Here is an 18712-nt window from a genome sequence, read left to right on the forward strand (position 1 = left end):
GTCATTTTGACTGGAAACAGATTAACCTCATGGCAGCCCTGGCAATGATTGATTATTATGGCAAAAATCAAACTCCATCAGACTCGAGAGATATTTCTGGATTAGTATCTCGCACATCAATACAAAATACCCTTCCCAACATGTCAAGGCTACCGTCAGAGTGGGCGCAAGTTTTCTAATTTTTGCCGTTTTCTGCCGAACTTGAGAAGTTTTTGCCACCATTTAGGGTGGCCAAACTGACAGCCTTTTCCTTCATCAGGACAAGGCTGCTTTGAATAAACTGGACAGACTGTTCTCTCCAAAACTATTTTAGCCTGCTCAACTATGAGTGGAGACACCTCTTCAACCAAGCAGCACCCTGGTATCATTGACACAAGTAGCTAAAGCCTCTATAATAAAGGGCTTATTGACTACGGAAGGATCCTTCCCTGCTAAGACCAAGTCCAAACATTGTCTAGCCTCTTTGCTGACTTTTCCATAAATAGCTTCCATCATGAATGCAGGAGGAATTGTCTATAAGCAGCAAAATGTTCGGAAGTCAAAGACGTGCAAAAGTTTATTTTGGAAAAATAAGATTCACCTAACCAAATAATGTTTCTTGAATCCAATATATTAGCTTTTTACCAATCCCTTAAACGCTGAATTTTAATCCATCATGAATGTTGAGAAACTATCGATTGACATAAAAATGTTGAAAAGGTCAGAGCTGCTCCAATGTCATCTTCTTTGGTCAATCCGCCTCTCTTACCGGTTTCAAGAATCAGGCTCAAATCACTATGTAATTACTAAGGCCTGCCAAAACTTGCATCCTGCAAATTTTGAAAACTCTTGCATTTTTTGGCGGATTTCCTTACCGTTGCTGGGATTGAATGTCCTAGAATTTTCTGCAAACTTTGCAATTTTATCAGTATTTTTTACATTTTTCTGCTGACGAAATATCAAGTTTCTACTTGATATTGAAAATACTACGGCTCAAAATTTTCGACTTTTTAGTAATTTGATTAATATGGGTGAATACTTTTTATCCCTGAGAAGGTTTTTCAGGTGGGCGAAAACTAGCTTGCTCTTAAAAAATTCATGGTGATAAAATTTCGATCACCAACATCAAAAGTCCAATGAAAAACAATCTGAATTGTTTTTTAAGCTGATGTGGTTATACAAATATGTAGACAGTATAATTTTCAAGCAACATTTTGTCCTTATTTTTAACTTTAGTACACTCATCCACTCGTACACATCTTTTTGTGCCCCAATGAGAACATATCACGGCTCCCTGAAACAACAAATGATAAACTAGTTCTTCTGAAATGGACAGACATTCTTAATCTAGTGGACAAGTACTTGTGCTATTTCGCATTCTTGAGTCTTGTGGTGGAATGGATACCATTTTGGGAGCTTCAATCACTTCGTTAATGGTATTGTTGTCCGTTTGCATAACTCCAGCAACGACACGCAGTCCGAAACCCTCACCCAAGACGAAAGCTAAAGCCGTCAAATCGTATTAAATTTGATGAGACAAATTAATGCTGAAGTGATAGTGTACGTTATCAAAGCAAAAACAACATTGAAAGTTCGAGGTCAATATGTAAATCATCACTGATCAATGTGTGTTTAGTCCTTGGAGTATTCCAAGTGACCTTCAATTGATCAACGAGGTGACGAGAGTATTTTCAAACATATGGCCTTTATTTCGAAGGGGTGACGGACTTTTAATTCATAGCCTTTCCGGAATAGCATATCAACTTTACATGATGCTTCATGGAGTTCTAGCTCGTCTTTACACGCACACACGCACAATCTCACCGCATCATCAAAAACTCTGACCTTGGGATTCGTTGTCAACAAGAACCGTTTCAAGAAAGAAGCAAACATATTAGATTAGCGCAAAAGGTTGCTTGTAATGCCTGATGAATTAAGAGACCTGTCGATCATCTAACATCCCATATTATTCATATTGTGCCATAGCTTTTCTGATTTGCTATTGATATCTGAAAATTAATATACTAATAATTCTCAAACAGTTCCATGTATGACTTGTCATCCTGAAGTGTGCCACCACCATTGGTATATTATGTGTAGATGCTGCAAGCAATTGGCGAGGTATACGTTTTCACAAGTAGTTTTCTCTGCTAGTTCCTGGACAAACCGAAATCTCATTTCTCATGTCAAAACACGGCGAAGGACAATCGGTTTGTTCAGGGAGCCCGAACGAGCTTTTATGGTGGGACAAAATGGTGCTCAATTAAGCGCTAACCTTAATAACATGGCAAATTTATCAAAATTGAGCGTAGTGTCTTCACATAATTAATGTCAAATGAGCTTAAACACAATTCGTTAGAAGTGTGTCATCGGTAGCTGCTTGCATCTTTAAAGCATAGGCTAGCTTTCGCCCACCTGAAAAAAATCCTCAGGGATGAAAAATATATACCCATATTAAACAAATTACTAAAAAGCCGAAAATTTTGAGTCGTAGAGGAACTTGATATTTCGTCCGCACGTAGGTCCACCCGTCCTTAAAACGGTAGGCCTAATGCCGTTCGTTGAAAGCATCATATACAGGGTGGGCAATTCATTTTTGGACACTTTTGTCCAACCCTGTCCAAAAGTGTCCAAAAATGAGGTTGGACAAAAGTGGACAAAAATACGAAACTTTAAAACTACAAATCTAAAAGAAATTCTACTTGAAACCCAATTTTTTGATTCAAAAATTGCTCATTGATGGTTCCAAAAGCAAAATAAGTCTTTAAAACCTTCGCCATATGTCTCTAACATGAAAAAAGATATTTGAAAGAGAGGTTCTCAGCTCTATCTCACCTAAGACAGCAAGCAAGGAGCAAAGCCTCTCTCTGTCATAATACAGCAGGTGCAAAACATTCAAAAACTGGAAAAGCTAAATGGTATATTCTCGTTAAATAGCTTCATCTATTCAACATTGTTAACTTTTTTTGGTAACAAAACTGTTGTTTAAAATCATGAGTCATTATGGATTGCCTCTTAAAAAGAGCAAATACTGAAAATTGAACATCATACCCAATTGCTGAAATTTAAGAATGATGCATTTTGTACCTTTATGATTTTCTTCCACAAGCAAGTTATTTTAAAAATTGTTAGGTAAGTCTTCTTTAGCTTTTAAAGATGCGTTTGATGTCAGAAAATGAGAAGAATCAATTTGTTTTTTCAAAGAAACATTTATTGCTGTTTATATATAACTAGAAATAAAAGTGCACATACTACTCACAAATCTAAAAAGGTAGCATTGAATATTTGATATAGAGGTGCTAAGGTTTTGTAATTTCAGACTTGATTTTAGTTGAAATTACCCAACCACCAAATGCCTTGATTGTAATGTGGCATTGGCTTTTATATTCAAAACATCAATGATATTTGTTTTAACATTTCAAAGCTGTATCCTATCAAGATAATTAATTGAGATTCTCTGAAACCCAATGTAGTATATATTTTGGAAATAAAAACTGTTTGTAAATTGATGTGCCTATTTTCTACAAAGGCCAGTTGCTACTGTCATTTGAAATTTAGGTATTTAAAGAAAGCTTAGATTTTATCAATTACTGATTCCATTTGCTGGTTAACATTTAGATTAGTTAAAGAAATAATATGATAAAGGGTTTTGAAATTTTTCCTTGTCAACCCACTTTTGGACAATTGTACATACTTTTTGACACGTTCTGCCCACTTTTGTCCACTTTTGGACACTTTTGGACACTTTGTGTCCAAAGTCAAGCTGATTCTCAAAATTGCCCACCCTGATCATATACCTGATATGGAATCAGGGTCAGGCGTGTGCCTGTTCCAAATTACCATGATTGAAGAGCCTATTGAATAAATTGGATTCGGTTCAAAGACGTTTGTATTCTCCAGAGCTCTTACACATGTTACTTTTGGAAACAGAAAAAGGAAAGGGAAGACACCTTAGGCATAGATATGCACAGATAGAGATAGATGCGAGGGAAAAATAGAATAGCTATTTCAACACTCCCCCTCACTTGACATCTTGATGGGTCACACCACATAATCTTCGGAGCTTGACCATGCCAAAACCACTGTCGCCATTGTTTCCATGCCTTGTCCCATCACGGTTTTGAGAGCAACATGTTATTAAATACAATAACCATTGGAACTTGGGCAATAAGATGCACTTTAATTGATCATAGAAATAAGTTCATGTTTCAGTTGAATTTCTCTTTAATCATTTATCACCTTCCTCATGGTCTGGCTCTTTTTCCAACTACACCCTCACGCACAGGGTGTCAAAAACTTCGTAAACGTTTGAGATTTTCTTTAAAAAGGTCTGATTTTGTAATCTGTTTTCTTGACCATTTGGGCTAACATGCATTTTTATTGCTGAACAATATTAATTGGACGTGGTTTGATTTACCACATTATTTTCATGTGTCTCAATTCTGTGAGAACCTAACACCATGGCACGAAGGAATATTTCAAAGTGGTATCCCTACTCATATCGCAACTTGTTGATAAGAAACCCAATTAGTCTTGTGTTTCCTAGGCTCAAACCACCTATGGAAAAGCATGGTTGTAGGAACACGACGGTTAAGGTACCAAAATGGAAATAAGATGCAAAAAAAATCTAAAGTTACACACCTCATACTTTTTTTGACAAACTTTCAAGGCCACTAGAAAGCGCCGGTGGTTCACAATTCGACTTTGCCATCTTTGGGCGTTTGCAAGGCAAGTTGCCAGATGTCCATTTTAAGACACAAGATCGGTTCAAGACCGTCACAAAGGATACTTGAGCCAGCCTCGAGCCGAGCTTCACCAAGAACAAGTTATTATGGATGATCAATTATGATGAGGGAAACATCAGGTAACATGTAGTGCTTTAGGTTCTAGTTATTGAGTACATTCGATTCCAAACCCATGTGGTACAACATTATTTGCATCTTACACAATCAAAGCAAAATCAAAAAGTGTTGCAATCTGAGCGCACATGCCTGTATCAAGAATTAGACATTTAGCTCCAAGGTCCTGAACAATTAAACTAAGTGCGATGTGACGGCCAGGGTAATGAAAGGCGCCAAATTTTGATAAACACAACTCAAATTGTAAGGTATATTTTAGCTTCACATTGATCAGGGTTCCAAATCATACAACAAGGAAATACTAGAAGCACTTTCCCTCCCAAACATCTAAAACACAATGCCATTTGAGTGACTGGTAAGGATATGTAAACACAGAAGTAAATGAAAAATGCAACAGGTAAAAATGCTATGGTAAAAATTTGAACTCCAAGAAGACGCATTTTAAAAGTCCACTAAAAAGCCTATTTGGGAACTCGTGCTCTTCACTTTCATGTTTCTAGCTCTACAAGGCTTTCACAATACATAAAAACGTTCGCTGGGGACGGAAATCACACCGTGGTAGGTCATTGTTTGAAAAAGGTACTTTCTGTCGAGAACAACTGAATTCTTGAATGTCCTGTTTCGCAGAAACTGCTTAAACCAAAGTGAGAACTTTCAAAGTCTACTTTCAGTCTCTCATTACCATGAATTCGGTGTCCATTTCTTCGGCATGGTACCAAAAGGATTTGAAAAAAAATCTTAAAAAAAGGCTAGCGTTTCAATTTTACCTCCTTTACATTGTTTGCTGAACCAAGGAACTGGATCTGGCTCGGTGAATCCACTGAATATGATAATAAAGACGTCTGCGAACTTGGCTCTTTGGCATTGAACAACATCCAAGGAGTTATACACCTGAAGTAGTTGATTTCGTTGTCAATTGTATCCTGCAACTAATGCCTGTTTCAAATTGGTTACCACTTACCCTAATAAAGACAAAGATTAAAATGGAGAAGAACAATAGTGCCAAGGCCAAAGCTATCCAAGTGGCCAAATCAAATACTTGCAATAGGTTCAAGAGGTTTTGAGTGGGTTGGGGAGTTCGAGTAATGGCATGTTCATCATAATTGGCGTAAGAAATTGATCTTGAAACCAAATTACTTAAAGCTTCATTTTGAAGAGTCAAAAATCCAATTGAAAAGTGAGCCTGACCTGTGAGCAACTGGAAAAAGAACAGAAAACCGATTAGTAATCCTCTAGTAGTCACCTACGTACTTGTGAGTGGGAGTACCCAGATCTAAATTTAGCTTTAGGGTCATAATCCACAACAAGTTATTCCTATGGTGCACAAAATGTTTAGCCGATCATAGCCTTTGGAGGAAAACAAAATGATCTGGGAGGATATATTCAACTTATGAAGAAAATAGTTTTTAGGCCAAAGGTGGCCATCATTCAGGATCATTTACATTTAGGCATAGATGTGTGAGGCCAAAAAACTAGCGAAACCGGGATGGAACTAGCTCCTAACTAAAAGCCCACCGCTTGGATGATACCAACATCAAGGGCCCCCATGCCTTAGTTTAGCAATGCTGCGCCAATACTTTCAAACACAGCTTAAACTTGGCAACCGGCGAAATTCAAAAATATCGAGAGTAAAGCTTTAAGACATAGGATTCTCTTAAATACGTACATAGGAAATTGGAAGTAAGGTATCTCTACAACTTTTGCATCAATTGCAAACAACGCATCATTAAAACACTATGCCTTAAGGTTTTATTTTGCTTAATATTTACTCTTTTGAAAATAGAAAAATTCAGGATACCTACGTAATTGAATGAACCTTGAGAAGAAACGGCTGCAGGATTAAGTTCTGGAAATGACCACTAGAAGGCAGCCTCCCCAGGGTCACCTCGCAAATTCAGACAGGGTTCCATTAACTTGCTGGTGGGACCACAGAATTTCCAGTTTTTGAAAATGCGATTGCAAAACTAGTTACTGTTTGAGCTAGAGGACCCATACTACATTTTCTACTCATTTTGAGATAGCTGCATTGATTGTGGCAAAAAACTAATGAACTTTTGGATTGTTACAAGGTTGAGTGATTCAACAGTTTCTTAACGATCGGTCGAAAGCGAAAATGTGGTGTTAATAAATTCCGGGTCATGCGCCAAAAATCTATCAACTGTTTCTTCTCAAGGTTCATTGCAATCAAAGAATGATCGTAATTGAAATTGAACAATTTGAAAAGAGCATGATTAAAATACAGTTTGAAAAATAATTGCAATTCAAGCGTACCTCTGTGTCGAGCTTCTGATCCCATTCGCTTGATGAAGAATTGATCCAATTGATCAAGGTCGGTTCAAAACCTTGACAAGCCCATCCCCAGGAATAAAAGTAATACTCATATTGTTCAATTCCTTCTTTGAAATCGGCGGGTGGAACTTTGATGGCGTCAAATAAATCCTTATGTTGGCAATCGTCGTAAATATTCGCCTTTAATTCGTCCAAGGAGACCGAAGGATCTTTTGTATCGAGGCACAAACAATGGTTCAATCCTCAAATTCCTCCAATGCATCAGTATTCATACTTACATTTAGAAATACTTAAAGCATAGTCATCCAGAGGGACAATCACAGTCATTTTCTTGAATCCGTACTTCCTTTTAAGAGTGTCCATTATCATGATTTCCATCGGAGGAAGCACATCAGGATATCTGAAGTAGAAGGGATGTGTAACAATGGCACATTTTTGCACTCTTCAGTATGATGGCAAATTTATTTACAGTTTCTTTCAGTAGCAACAAGTATTGAAAATAAATTTCTCGACCTGCTCTACTAAGAATTTGCAAGCACTGACGTGTCTTTGGGGGGAACGCATGTCACATCCTAAATGAAGTTTCGTGATTATTATGCCTCTTTTTCCTTCCCGATACCGTTTTCGTTTTGTTCTTTTTCTTGGGCGTATGGAGTGCCCTTTCTTGAGCACAGGCGAATAAAGAGGCCATTTTGAGAGCCCGTGTTCATTTCCGAAACTAAATATAACTATAAGTGTAGCTAATTAGTACCCGCAATAATTAGTTTTATTTAATGCAATGTCTCGAAAATGATGTCTGCCTTCATATAAAAAGATCAGAAAAGCTGATGGCATAGAGACAGACATAAGTGAGTGTATTTCTTCAGCTAAAATGTACATTGAACATATATCCAGGCTGGAGCTGAAAAAGTCAAAATTGATCAAATCTTGGATCACTGATTTGCAAACCGCAATTGAAGTGAGATTGATCCCTACAGTCCTCACAAAGATAGATTGAGAAAATTTTATCAATGCCACAAGTTGAGATCACGTTCTAATGTTTGAAACCAGGGGGAGCGAGGGTGCAGATGTGCCAACAAAGCTCAAAGCTGAATGGCGTAGCACTGAAGTTACAGGTTGAACAAAACGCCTTGCAGAGGTACCTAGCCTTGTCTCGCTCTTCTTTTTCTGATGTATTGAAGCCTACTCTCCACGACCAACTGAATCTGATATTGATGGAAAGCTTCAAATTAGCATGAATAGGACTTGTCAAGTGAACGCGTTCATGAACAATTGACGTTATTCCATGGAGTGAAATCAAAGACAACATGCCCAGCCAAACCGCACTGTGCATGCATTGAATTTGGACATTTATTCCATTTTACATGCTTGTCTAAGCAAACAGCATTGTGGAACTTAGCCAATTTGATAGCGCGTTCACCAATTAACACCAAACATGTTCATTTTTTTGGGTTTTGTAACACAGCTCACTCAAAATCATTCCATTTTTTGAAAACTCTATTGGCGGATAATGCATGTTGACTGTGATGTTTGTCTTAGTTCTCCCCCTCCCCTAAAAGGCCCAAAATCAAGGTGCTGGAACACATTTTCTCTTGAATTTCCTTCACTTGGCATGCCCCATAACTTAAAGCTCCCTATAACTGAGATCTACCAACAATTTGTTCAGGTTGGCAAGATCGAGGGGAAGACCATTTGATTTCAGAAGCTTTAGGAAGGCAGTTTCCAAACCAGCCTCCTTTTAGGGCCTGTTTAATGTCCAGAGGTTTTAATTGGGCAATCTAGCTTCTTGTACCTCAAACTGTAGATCTGTTTATCAAACAATCCCCGCGTCTGTGGGTTTTGCTAATAAATCTTTAGGTTTTGCGAGCTGATCTTTGGGTCATCCTGGATTCTAGGTACGCTTCCCCCCCACACGACTTCTGACCATGGAGGAAGCAACTCCTAGAGTGCGATGAGAGCCAGCCAGGCAGACTAGTTTTCAGAGCGAATGAATGTCAGCTGACAGGCTGCTAGGGTATAGTTTCTAATTGTTGAGGCGCTGCTTTCCATTAGCTAGAGCTACACTGTCGACTGGTTACCGATTCAGCTGCAGTAAAAAACCACAACAAACTCGATTTTTACTCTTCTTGGTTACTTCTTCTATATTCTGACGGCCAAAAAAACTCTCGACTTGTGCCATTCCAAACTTTTAAAAGGGTATCAGGTGGAACCTTGCCTAATCGAGTGAACATGTAAAATGATTGGGTCAAATACTTACACAGACATCAAGTTCAAGGTCACTCCATTCAGAGGGTGTGGATTTAGAGTTAAAGGGTGTCTCAGGAAGATCTCCTGACTTTGTTTCCAAATGTTGATAAATGGATTGGTTGAGGCAGGCGGCCAAATTTCAAAAAATATCTGGAACAGCGGTGAGTTTATCAAATTTCCATGCTGTCAGAGCGCGCTTGAGGTTCGAATTTGAATTATGGAGTGCGTGATTGCTTTTGAATGAAATTGACTTTGGTGCACTTCCTCTGATAGTAGCTGAACATCAAACCGACTGACTTTGCACTGAGCACGGAGTTCTAGAGAAGTGAATTGCGAATAAGCACCTCTTACGGTCACAAGATCTCGTTGAATAGATTTGAGCTTAAGACTATGCTTGGCGAACTCGGGAGATAAGTTCAAAGTTATATTGTAAATTAAACATTAAAGTCGAATTTTCGGCCTGCTCTTGGTCAGCTTCATAAGCTTTGGACAACATAACTTTGAACCGAACCACTTTACAATTAGATAATATGAAATTGGTCTGCCTTTATTTGAAAAGATCTACCTATATTTTTTNAAGTTGCTATGAACAAGAACAGGACAGGCGATCGATTTGGGGGGGCGGGGGGTGGGAACTAGTTCGCAGTCCATATTTATACATTTCAAGAAGTTTTTGGACTGTGTTTTGGTCAATTTCTGAAAAATAGTTTATATTCGCCATTAATTACATATAATTGTGTACTGAAATATGTATTCCTAGGAGGACAAAGTAAAAGTAAATATTCTCGAGGGAAATTCAGTTATTGCCAATATTGCCTAAGATCACACAATGGTTAAAAAGGTCTTCAAAGCTTTGATGGAAATATCCAAACCCATCTTGGCATTTTCTAACTCGTAAAATCATAAGGAAGAGCTTTGGCTTTTTTTATCGAATTCTAGCCCGCGCAAAAAACTGACATACCTAAGAGCATTGGAAAAAATGAAATTTTCAAAAACGTAATTAATGAAAAGTGGGAACATGCTTCGTTAGCACTTGCCTACAAGTTATGATCAGATCTTTTAAACCACTTCTTAGTAACATCAGATTTAATGACCTAATCATCTTCGTTTTTGACTCCAAAAACGTTTATCAAAACTTAAGATTACCACAAAGTTGTGTTTTGATCTTTCATAATCCGAAAAAAGCACAAATTAATATATCATGTCATTTGAAACACGAAACGAGTGTTATTTTTGAAAATTTCTCTTATAATCATTACAAGCAAACTTAGCTACATTTTCACTTGAATTCTGAAGATAATCCATTCAACAAGCACGGTTACACATTTGGGCTTTCCTTGAAGACTTGGTTGAAATTGATTAAACACTGCTTCTTTGCCGCTTCATTGATTTTTGAGAAAATTAGAATGGTTATTGAACTTCGTGCTATTTCTAAGATTTTAAATCCAGTTTTCATTTTTATGCTTCTTTTTAGCAGACTTCGTTACCGTTATTACGCATAGAATTCCTAACAGTTCCAGACGAAAATAACTACTTATTTCATTAAAATTTACATAAATGTAATGTCTGGTTGACCAACGAATTACAGCTGCTGATTTGGCTAGCCCATGAACATAGAGTTGCTCAGGGATTTTAGCAAAAAAACTTGTCCAAGTCTCACTTAAATCCTGCCACTGGATCAGCGCCTACATAAGCCCTACGAATATTTGAAGGGAGCAAATTGAACAATGAAAGAGCTAAGAAAGAAAAGTGGACTTCATTGATTTAACTAGCCTGGATTATTGAGGGCTTGAAGGTGCTCTCAAAACGCACGTTAAGCCTCTACGGTCACTACAATTGACCCTAAATCCTGGGTTGGGACAAAGCTCATGGATACTTTTGAAAACGTGCAATATCAGATACCTTTCGTACCTTCTCTGAGTACTGTACAATCCCAACCTTTCTAACCTCTCCCAATACGAGAGCTCTCTCATATCTTCAATGTTCCTAGTAAAACATCTTTGGACCTGCTCAAGCTTTTGCAAACCTGCTGAACTCATTGGAGCCCAAATGGGAGAGGCATATTCAAGATGCGGCTGAACAATCTGAACAGAGTTAGCATCGTGATCCTCTCTCTGGACTGAACCTTCGATATATCCAACCACATGTGAGAAAAGGCAGGATGTCACGTTAGTGCTCAAACGTTTTGCCGGGTCCAAGTCTCGCGGAAAACCCACCACTCATGGTGCTCAAAACCTTATGTTTTGTCCCCCGCTATTTTCATATAATGTTGCCGTGCCCAAAGCACGGATGCTCAAACAAACTATCCGTGATTGTCAGCCAAGATGTCAGAGAGTGACTACCAGCCAGTCAAATCAGGTAATACATTAAATGGCTGTAATCCAATGGGACTTACGTTATCGTAACCCAAATGCTTGAATTTGAATGACACCTCACCAATGGCAATTCTTTAGAAAATTTCAATACCTGGCATTCTCACGCATGTTTTGATAAATGTCAAACTTCACCCCACTGGAGCTGTGCATCGGATCCGACAAGGTCTCCGAATCCGATCCGAAGTGATTTTTTGTAATCCGAATCCGAAATTTTCTGCTCAATCCGAACGATTCCAAATCCGATTTTTTTCTCAGATCCGAATCCGAATCCGAGGTATAAAAAGCTATAATATATAGCTATGACTAAGAGTCCGAAATATTTTCCAAAATCGAATCCAAATCTGATATGTTAACCCAATTGATTTTCAAAGAACTCATTTACCTTTACATAAATGTGCTTTTTTGCCACTTAAACGTTTTAAAATGATGGGATTGAGTGGAGTTGCCTTAGTCAAAATATAACTTTCCTGTTGGAATAATGTCATTTTTTGTAACATTAATAGAATAGCATTACTTGCCTTTATATNTAGCTATGACTAAGAGTCCGAAATATTTTCCAAAATCGAATCCAAATCTGATATGTTAACCCAATTGATTTTCAAAGAACTCATTTACCTTTACAATAATGTCATTTTTTGTAACATTAATAGAATAGCATTACTTGCCTTTATGTCGTATGCTTCAATTGTAGAACTATTGAATGTAACTCTGTTATCAAAATGGTGCAACAATTGTTAATTTAAAGGAGTGACATGCTGAGGTATTCTAATTAACTTTTTCTTTATATTGACTGTGCGGGAAGCCAATACTTTGATCCTCCTCTTATTTTCTGAAATTTTTGGTTTTTTTTTTACGTAGGATTGCCACACAATTGTGATTACTAGGGCCGGCCAAAACTTGTATATAAATATGGTCTTTATTGACAACAAATTTGCATTACAAAGCTCCTAAATTTGCACAAAAAAAATTGCAAATAAACTTGTCAAAGCATATGCACCGACTCCTTCTGGAAGGTATTAAACGCCATTTTTGCCTTCCAAATCAATCAACAGTCAATGGAAAGTAAACTGGTCTTTTCAAAACCATTGGTTGGTGAATCAGATATATGAATTTAAAGCTTAATAACACAACAGTTCTTTTTCATGTTGATTGCTGGAGATTCCATTCCAGCACTAAGGAGTCCGTAAAAAAGATCAACAATGCTCATGCAACGAGGAGTGATGGTTGAGATATACTCGTATCATTAGAAGTTTCACGTTGCCACTCTTTCAAATCATGTTCACATTACCTCGTTCTCCTGCTTCGCACTCAGTTTGAAGACCTGGGCTTTGTTCCTCAAGATCTCAGGCAATTTCTCCCTTGGCTCTTTGGTTATGATGACAACTTTATTTACCTCCGGTTTGGTCACGATCTCCATAATTTCTTTATCAAGAGTGAGATCAATCACCGTCAGGCAAGAAATCCCTCGGAGTAAACTTAGAACCATGTCCGAAGACAAAGAGTTGCTATTCGAAATGTCCAAGCGCTGAGCTTGGATTGGGATCACTGAAACATAAAGCGACATAGCATAAGCTAAAACAGGGTATTTAACGACTTATTTTTATTTTTCAAAGTTATTTCCATAAATTACATACGTGCCCTGTTGTCAGTTTGCCCCAAATGAAGTGAAATGAAAGGATGATTAGCCCTGTGCGACTTTATACTGAAATCTTTTTTCAGTCCGTCAGAGGCTCACTTATTAGCAAAAAAACCACATTGAGCATGCCGTAATAAAACAGAGCAGTGTGGAAGTATTTTGGTCTCTTATATATCAAATATTATTATCACTCAAATATTATTGACCCAGGGAAATATCAATAAACGCTAGAGCATTTTCAAATTTTGTAAAACTTAAGCTTTCATACATTACACATAAGCTGACTCTACTCCATCCACTCTTGCAGGTAGAGTTGGAGCAAGTCCGGGCTCGAGTCCAATTAAACTCGAGTCTTTTGTCCGACTTTGGTTGCAGAAATTGGTCCGTCTGGAGTACTTTAGAAAAAGCCCTAGTCCAGACTTGCAATAAGAAATGATTATTTTGTTTTATTGGATTTCTGCAGAAAACGAGGTTAAGTTTGTCATGAATTGTCCCTGTGCTATGAGAGTCTTGATAAGGGGTTGCGTTATTTTTGAGGGGCTTGACCTCAGCAAAATACTTGAGTCATCTAACGGACTATATTGGAAAATCAAAGGACTTGTACGAGCTCGATTTGTCGCGGGTAGTGATGGGATCAAATCAAATTTCAAATTCAAGATTGCCAGAAAACATGGAAAGTGAAAGCACTTGTCTCTTCCATGGCAACGCAAAAATTTAGGTTTGACCAAAAAGGCAACCCTGGTTTGACGGGAAGAAAAATCAGGGTTACTTTTCGAGGCTGTCTAACGGGTTTCGGAGATTCCACCAGTAATGTCATGGGCCATTGAAAATGTAAGTTGGTAGACCTGTTCGCAACCTCTCGTAGCTATCAATTTGATCCCCATCAGTAGTCAAGGGCTCATCCCTGCACTTCTTGACAAACACATTACAAGATCTTACAAGACTCGATGGACTTTCACTTTTGGGCATGGCCGCTTTTATTCGAGAATAGTCGAGCTACTATTTTGATACAATTGCGAACTTTTTACAATTTTTGAACAATTTTAATCAAACAATAATTTTGTATTTTGATATCACTCACTCGATGACATTGTCGAAAATTCCCCATTTAGATGAATCTAGCGTTCTTCAAACTTGAAGAAATTTAATCCTTGTGATTAGGCAACTATGTAGCTTGTTGAAATTTGATTTTTTTTTACCTCCACATCTGGTGGATTTTGAATTTTGCCTTTGAAAAAGTCGTTAGTTCAAGAGCTCATAGTAATAACAACGCTACATGCGACATTACTTGCGACGGGAAGCCTTCCATTGGAGAGGATAACACATCCAGTAGTTTCCTGTTCCAATATGTGATGAATAGATGGTGCCCAAGTCTCAAATTTAAACCCATAACTTGGATTGATCGCCCAAATCAGGACCAACAATCTAGTGATGATGCTCCTTCGCATTTTTGAAGTTAACTGAAAGATGATATCTATCCTCTGGGTTTACCGGATGTTGACAAACCAAACTTCCTAATAATATTTAAAATCTTGAAGACAACTTAAAACAAACTTCATCCACATCCTTCTGATAAGATGGCGGTTGGACCACACTCTCATACTTACCAACTAGTTTGGTCAAGGGGAACAATATGCAAAGAATTAGAATTCACATGAATTCTTAACTTCCAAGACATTTGTGGTCCAACTTGACGACTTAAACTTGGAACGAGTCAGATATCTATCTCCTGCCATTTTTCTGATATTCCTATGATGAATTTTCAAACCGTTTTCTCTTTTACCCATTGCGTTGTTATTGCTTTCGAGTCCCCCTCAAACTGTACATATGTTTGCAATCTGTGTTCAGCACTTGGAAATTTTTAGACTTTGCCCAAAACATGAAGGTTTTGCCAAACTGGATTTGTTGAAGGTGTTTGACAAAAAGACTTTTTAAACACCATTTGGGGTGATCAGACTCCTCTGATTCAGCCACGCGGTAATTCATTTCCATTTTCGTGGAGATATGACCATGACAGGTTAGGACGTTTAAAACGTGGTGGATGATTTAGCTTTGAGTGCTCTAGCATTTCCTGATCTCATCCGTTGTCAGTGTGCGTCTTCAAAAATCGGTTTTATTATGTCGTTTGGAACAATCAAATCTTTCATCCTGGAGAGACTGAAGCTATCTATCCAGACCTCTGTTTTTAAGCACTCTTACCTCGAAGTTAAGGCTTGGACGTTACTCAGAACGAGGACACTAGATCAAAGAAACGCCATCTTTTGTGATCACATAACATTTCCCGCCAAGTTAGGCCTAAACTGTTGTTGGTGGTATTTTTGAACGTCCATTAACGGCATAGTTAGTGAACAAAATGTGTAACTAATATCATTTTTAAAACCATTGATGGTGTTTGCCTCAGACAAAGGGTGCAATTTTACTTATAATGACTTCTGACATGTCCTGAATTGCAACTACTGAGTAATACCAATTAAGTGTTCTTTATAAAGCAAGAATTGGCTTTACACACCATCTCTTAATATTTTTTTGCTTTTGATATTGTCTAAAGAAGATTGCTTTAGGAGCATCTTGCCCAAATTTCAAGTAACTTGGTATGCACTTGTTATGAAACTATGGCTCTCACTCTGGGAGTGTTATCCTCAAACCAAAAGTTGGAATGTTGTAGCTCTGAGCTACATATTGTTCTCTAAATTCATTTGAATCCGTCACAATAATGGAATGATGTTTGTTTGTTTGTTTGTTTGTTTTGACAGTCTGGGTGAATGGATATTGAGGATCTGGCCACCCAAAGGCTACCGCTAATGCGATTTTGCTTTGGACTATTATAAACACACCCTTTAAAAGTTTTGAAATGAGTCAGACTTTCACTTCTCTGGATCCAAGTCCAGCCCCTCCTCCAAGATCTTTTCAGCCTCGCCCTCCATTCTTCTTCTTCCCACCAGCGTGGATGGAGTTAGCCATCATCTTCATCCATAAGAAGGGGCCCAGGGACATTCCAAACAAACATCGGACCATCGCCTTGGAGAACCCTTCTTGAAGATGATTTCCACCCTACTAGCTGCCCGCTTCTCCGGATTGGCCGAGGATAGGGATCTCCTTCCCCAGTTCCAATTCGGTTTCCGGAGAAGCCGCTCAACCACCACGGCAGCAACTCTCCTCTATGAAATTGTGCATTCTAACATCAGCAACAAGAGGAGAGTTTATGGATGCTTTGTGGATTTCTCCAAAGCATTCGACAGGGTGGACCGAACGCGGTTATTCCTCAAACTCCAACTGTGGGGAGTTCCGCGTTCAATCTGTGTCCTGCTGTCCAACATCTATGCGGGACTCAGATGCTCCATTCGTTCTGATGAGGACCTATCCCCCTGCTACTTTACTTCTATTGGCCTTCCGCAGGGGGATCCACTATCGCCAATTCTTTTCAATCTTTATGTATCCGACCTGCCTGAAACCCTCACACACCCAGGCCCCACCATCAACCATTTTCCCGTTCAATATATTCAATATGCAGACGACCTGGTTCTCTTGGCTAATTCAGCGATGGAATTGCAAAATGCCATCAATGCACTCCACGGTTATTGCCAAGAGAACGGCCTTCAAGTCAACACTCCCAAGACGAAGGCCATGGTTTTCCATAAAGGTCGTCTGCCTCCCACCTCCTTCCATATTAACAATAGTCCGATTGAAATCGTCAATAGTTTTAACTATGTCGGTTTCACCTTCTCCACCCAACTCTCATTCACCAATCACCTCAAAGCCACAATAACTAAGGCCAGGGCCAGGATTGGATACATATGCGATAGACTTCCAATCAAGAATCTTCCCCATCCCAAACGTCCTTCAACTCTTGCGGATCTACGTCGCCCCAATTTTTCTCTACGACCTACACCTTTGGCTTCCCAACTCCGCCCAATCCGCCCTCAAATCCGCCGATGCCACCTACACCAAGTTCCTCAAGCGATGCCTCTGCGTACCCCAATATGCCAACAATGAATGGACACATTTTCTACGTGAAACCGAGCCCCTCACCATCGGGCTGGCAAGGTTAGTGTCCAACAGTGTTGGGAACCTGACCTTTCCGGAGGTGATGTCCGGACACAAGTTATCATCAAGGACTTGCTAACACCTTATCGTCCTTGGCCTGACATCCCTTCGGAGCATTGGCGGTCACGCACTTTTGTTCGGCTCCCGGCCAAATGCCATCAGCGACGGGAGTTGAAACAGGATCTGTTCAATCTGGCTCATCCACTCTGTTGGAATAACCAAGATTTTCATCACTTACCTCTACCTATCTGTCTTTGTACTATCTGTAACTCAATTCTTACCTTTTTCATGTGCATTGAACCAATTCTAGTCAACTATCTTATTGCCTTTACCTTCTTGACATTTTTCTTGTTTTATCAACAAACCTTTGTTTAATGTATATACATCAGACTTTATTTCATTGTTTTTTTTTACGCTATGACATGACCAAGAGTCGCAATAAAAGATTATTATTATTAAACTAAATTTCACCAAAACTGAAAAATGACAAGTGGGTCAGTCAGTCTCTGTACCTTTTTTTCAAAGATATGGTTAGGCTGTTTCAGCAATGGTCTTCGGGCTACCCAGAATTTAACACACCGTAATAAAATTATCAAAAAATCATTCGGTTTTCAAACACTATGGCTTCAAGGTGTCAAAGATTTAGATGAATTAAACAAGGAATCTCATCTGAATTTAGAAAATATGAGTGTAGGAAGCAACCATTTATAACATTTTAAAAGAAAGAAATCTCACAACATACTACTTTATCAAGGAAAAATATTAACTCTGTAGCGAGATGCTGATAGAGTTAATGCGTTTCTTCGAAAACCCTACAAATACCGTCGTATGTGAAATGCAAAATCAGTGTGATATTAACCACACAACTCAATCCACCTTGAGTGGCCTTGCAGCCCTCAGAAAGTTACAATCAAGGTCATTACAAGGGACGGGCAAAATAGCAGTCTTGCAGAGACAAAAATGTGCAAAAAAACAAGCCCAAAATGTGCCGAAAAAGGTGCAAAAGAAGGCAGAAATTGTAAGAAAAGGTGTAAATAAAATCAAAAAAAGAACTGATATTCAAATCTCTTTTCACAGTAGTACAAATTTGAAAAGCGCATTCTGAAAAATCGAATTTTGCCTTTATTTTGGACCAAATTGACGTAAAGTTCTTTTTTGAATCGGGTGAAGGAATGCTTCCCCTTTGTTTTTTCCTCTTTTCCGAGCAATGGATCTGCAACATTGATTTAGCTTTTACATTGATCTAGCTGAGGCAAAGTTGGAATTTTTCTCCCTCATAAAGA

General features: G+C 38.5%; 1 protein-coding gene across 1 annotated transcript; it reads right to left on the reverse strand.

The window, feature by feature from the left end:
- Positions 1 to 5116: 5116 nt before the first annotated feature.
- LOC131891512 (uncharacterized) lies at positions 5117 to 14841 on the reverse strand. The gene is made up of 7 exons (XM_059241120.1): positions 14674 to 14841; positions 13038 to 13294; positions 9385 to 9524; positions 7406 to 7527; positions 7110 to 7336; positions 5800 to 6036; positions 5117 to 5729 (listed from the first exon to the last, which is right to left on the reverse strand). Exons 1-7 carry the CDS (start codon positions 14831 to 14833, stop codon positions 5577 to 5579), a joined length of 1296 nt encoding a protein of 431 aa, XP_059097103.1. The 5' UTR covers positions 14834 to 14841; the 3' UTR covers positions 5117 to 5576.
- Between the last annotated feature and the right edge of the window lie 3871 nt (positions 14842 to 18712).

This window comes from Tigriopus californicus, chromosome 12, assembly GCF_007210705.1.
Source record: "Tigriopus californicus strain San Diego chromosome 12, Tcal_SD_v2.1, whole genome shotgun sequence".
Classification (NCBI taxonomy): Eukaryota; Metazoa; Arthropoda; class Copepoda; order Harpacticoida; family Harpacticidae; genus Tigriopus; species Tigriopus californicus.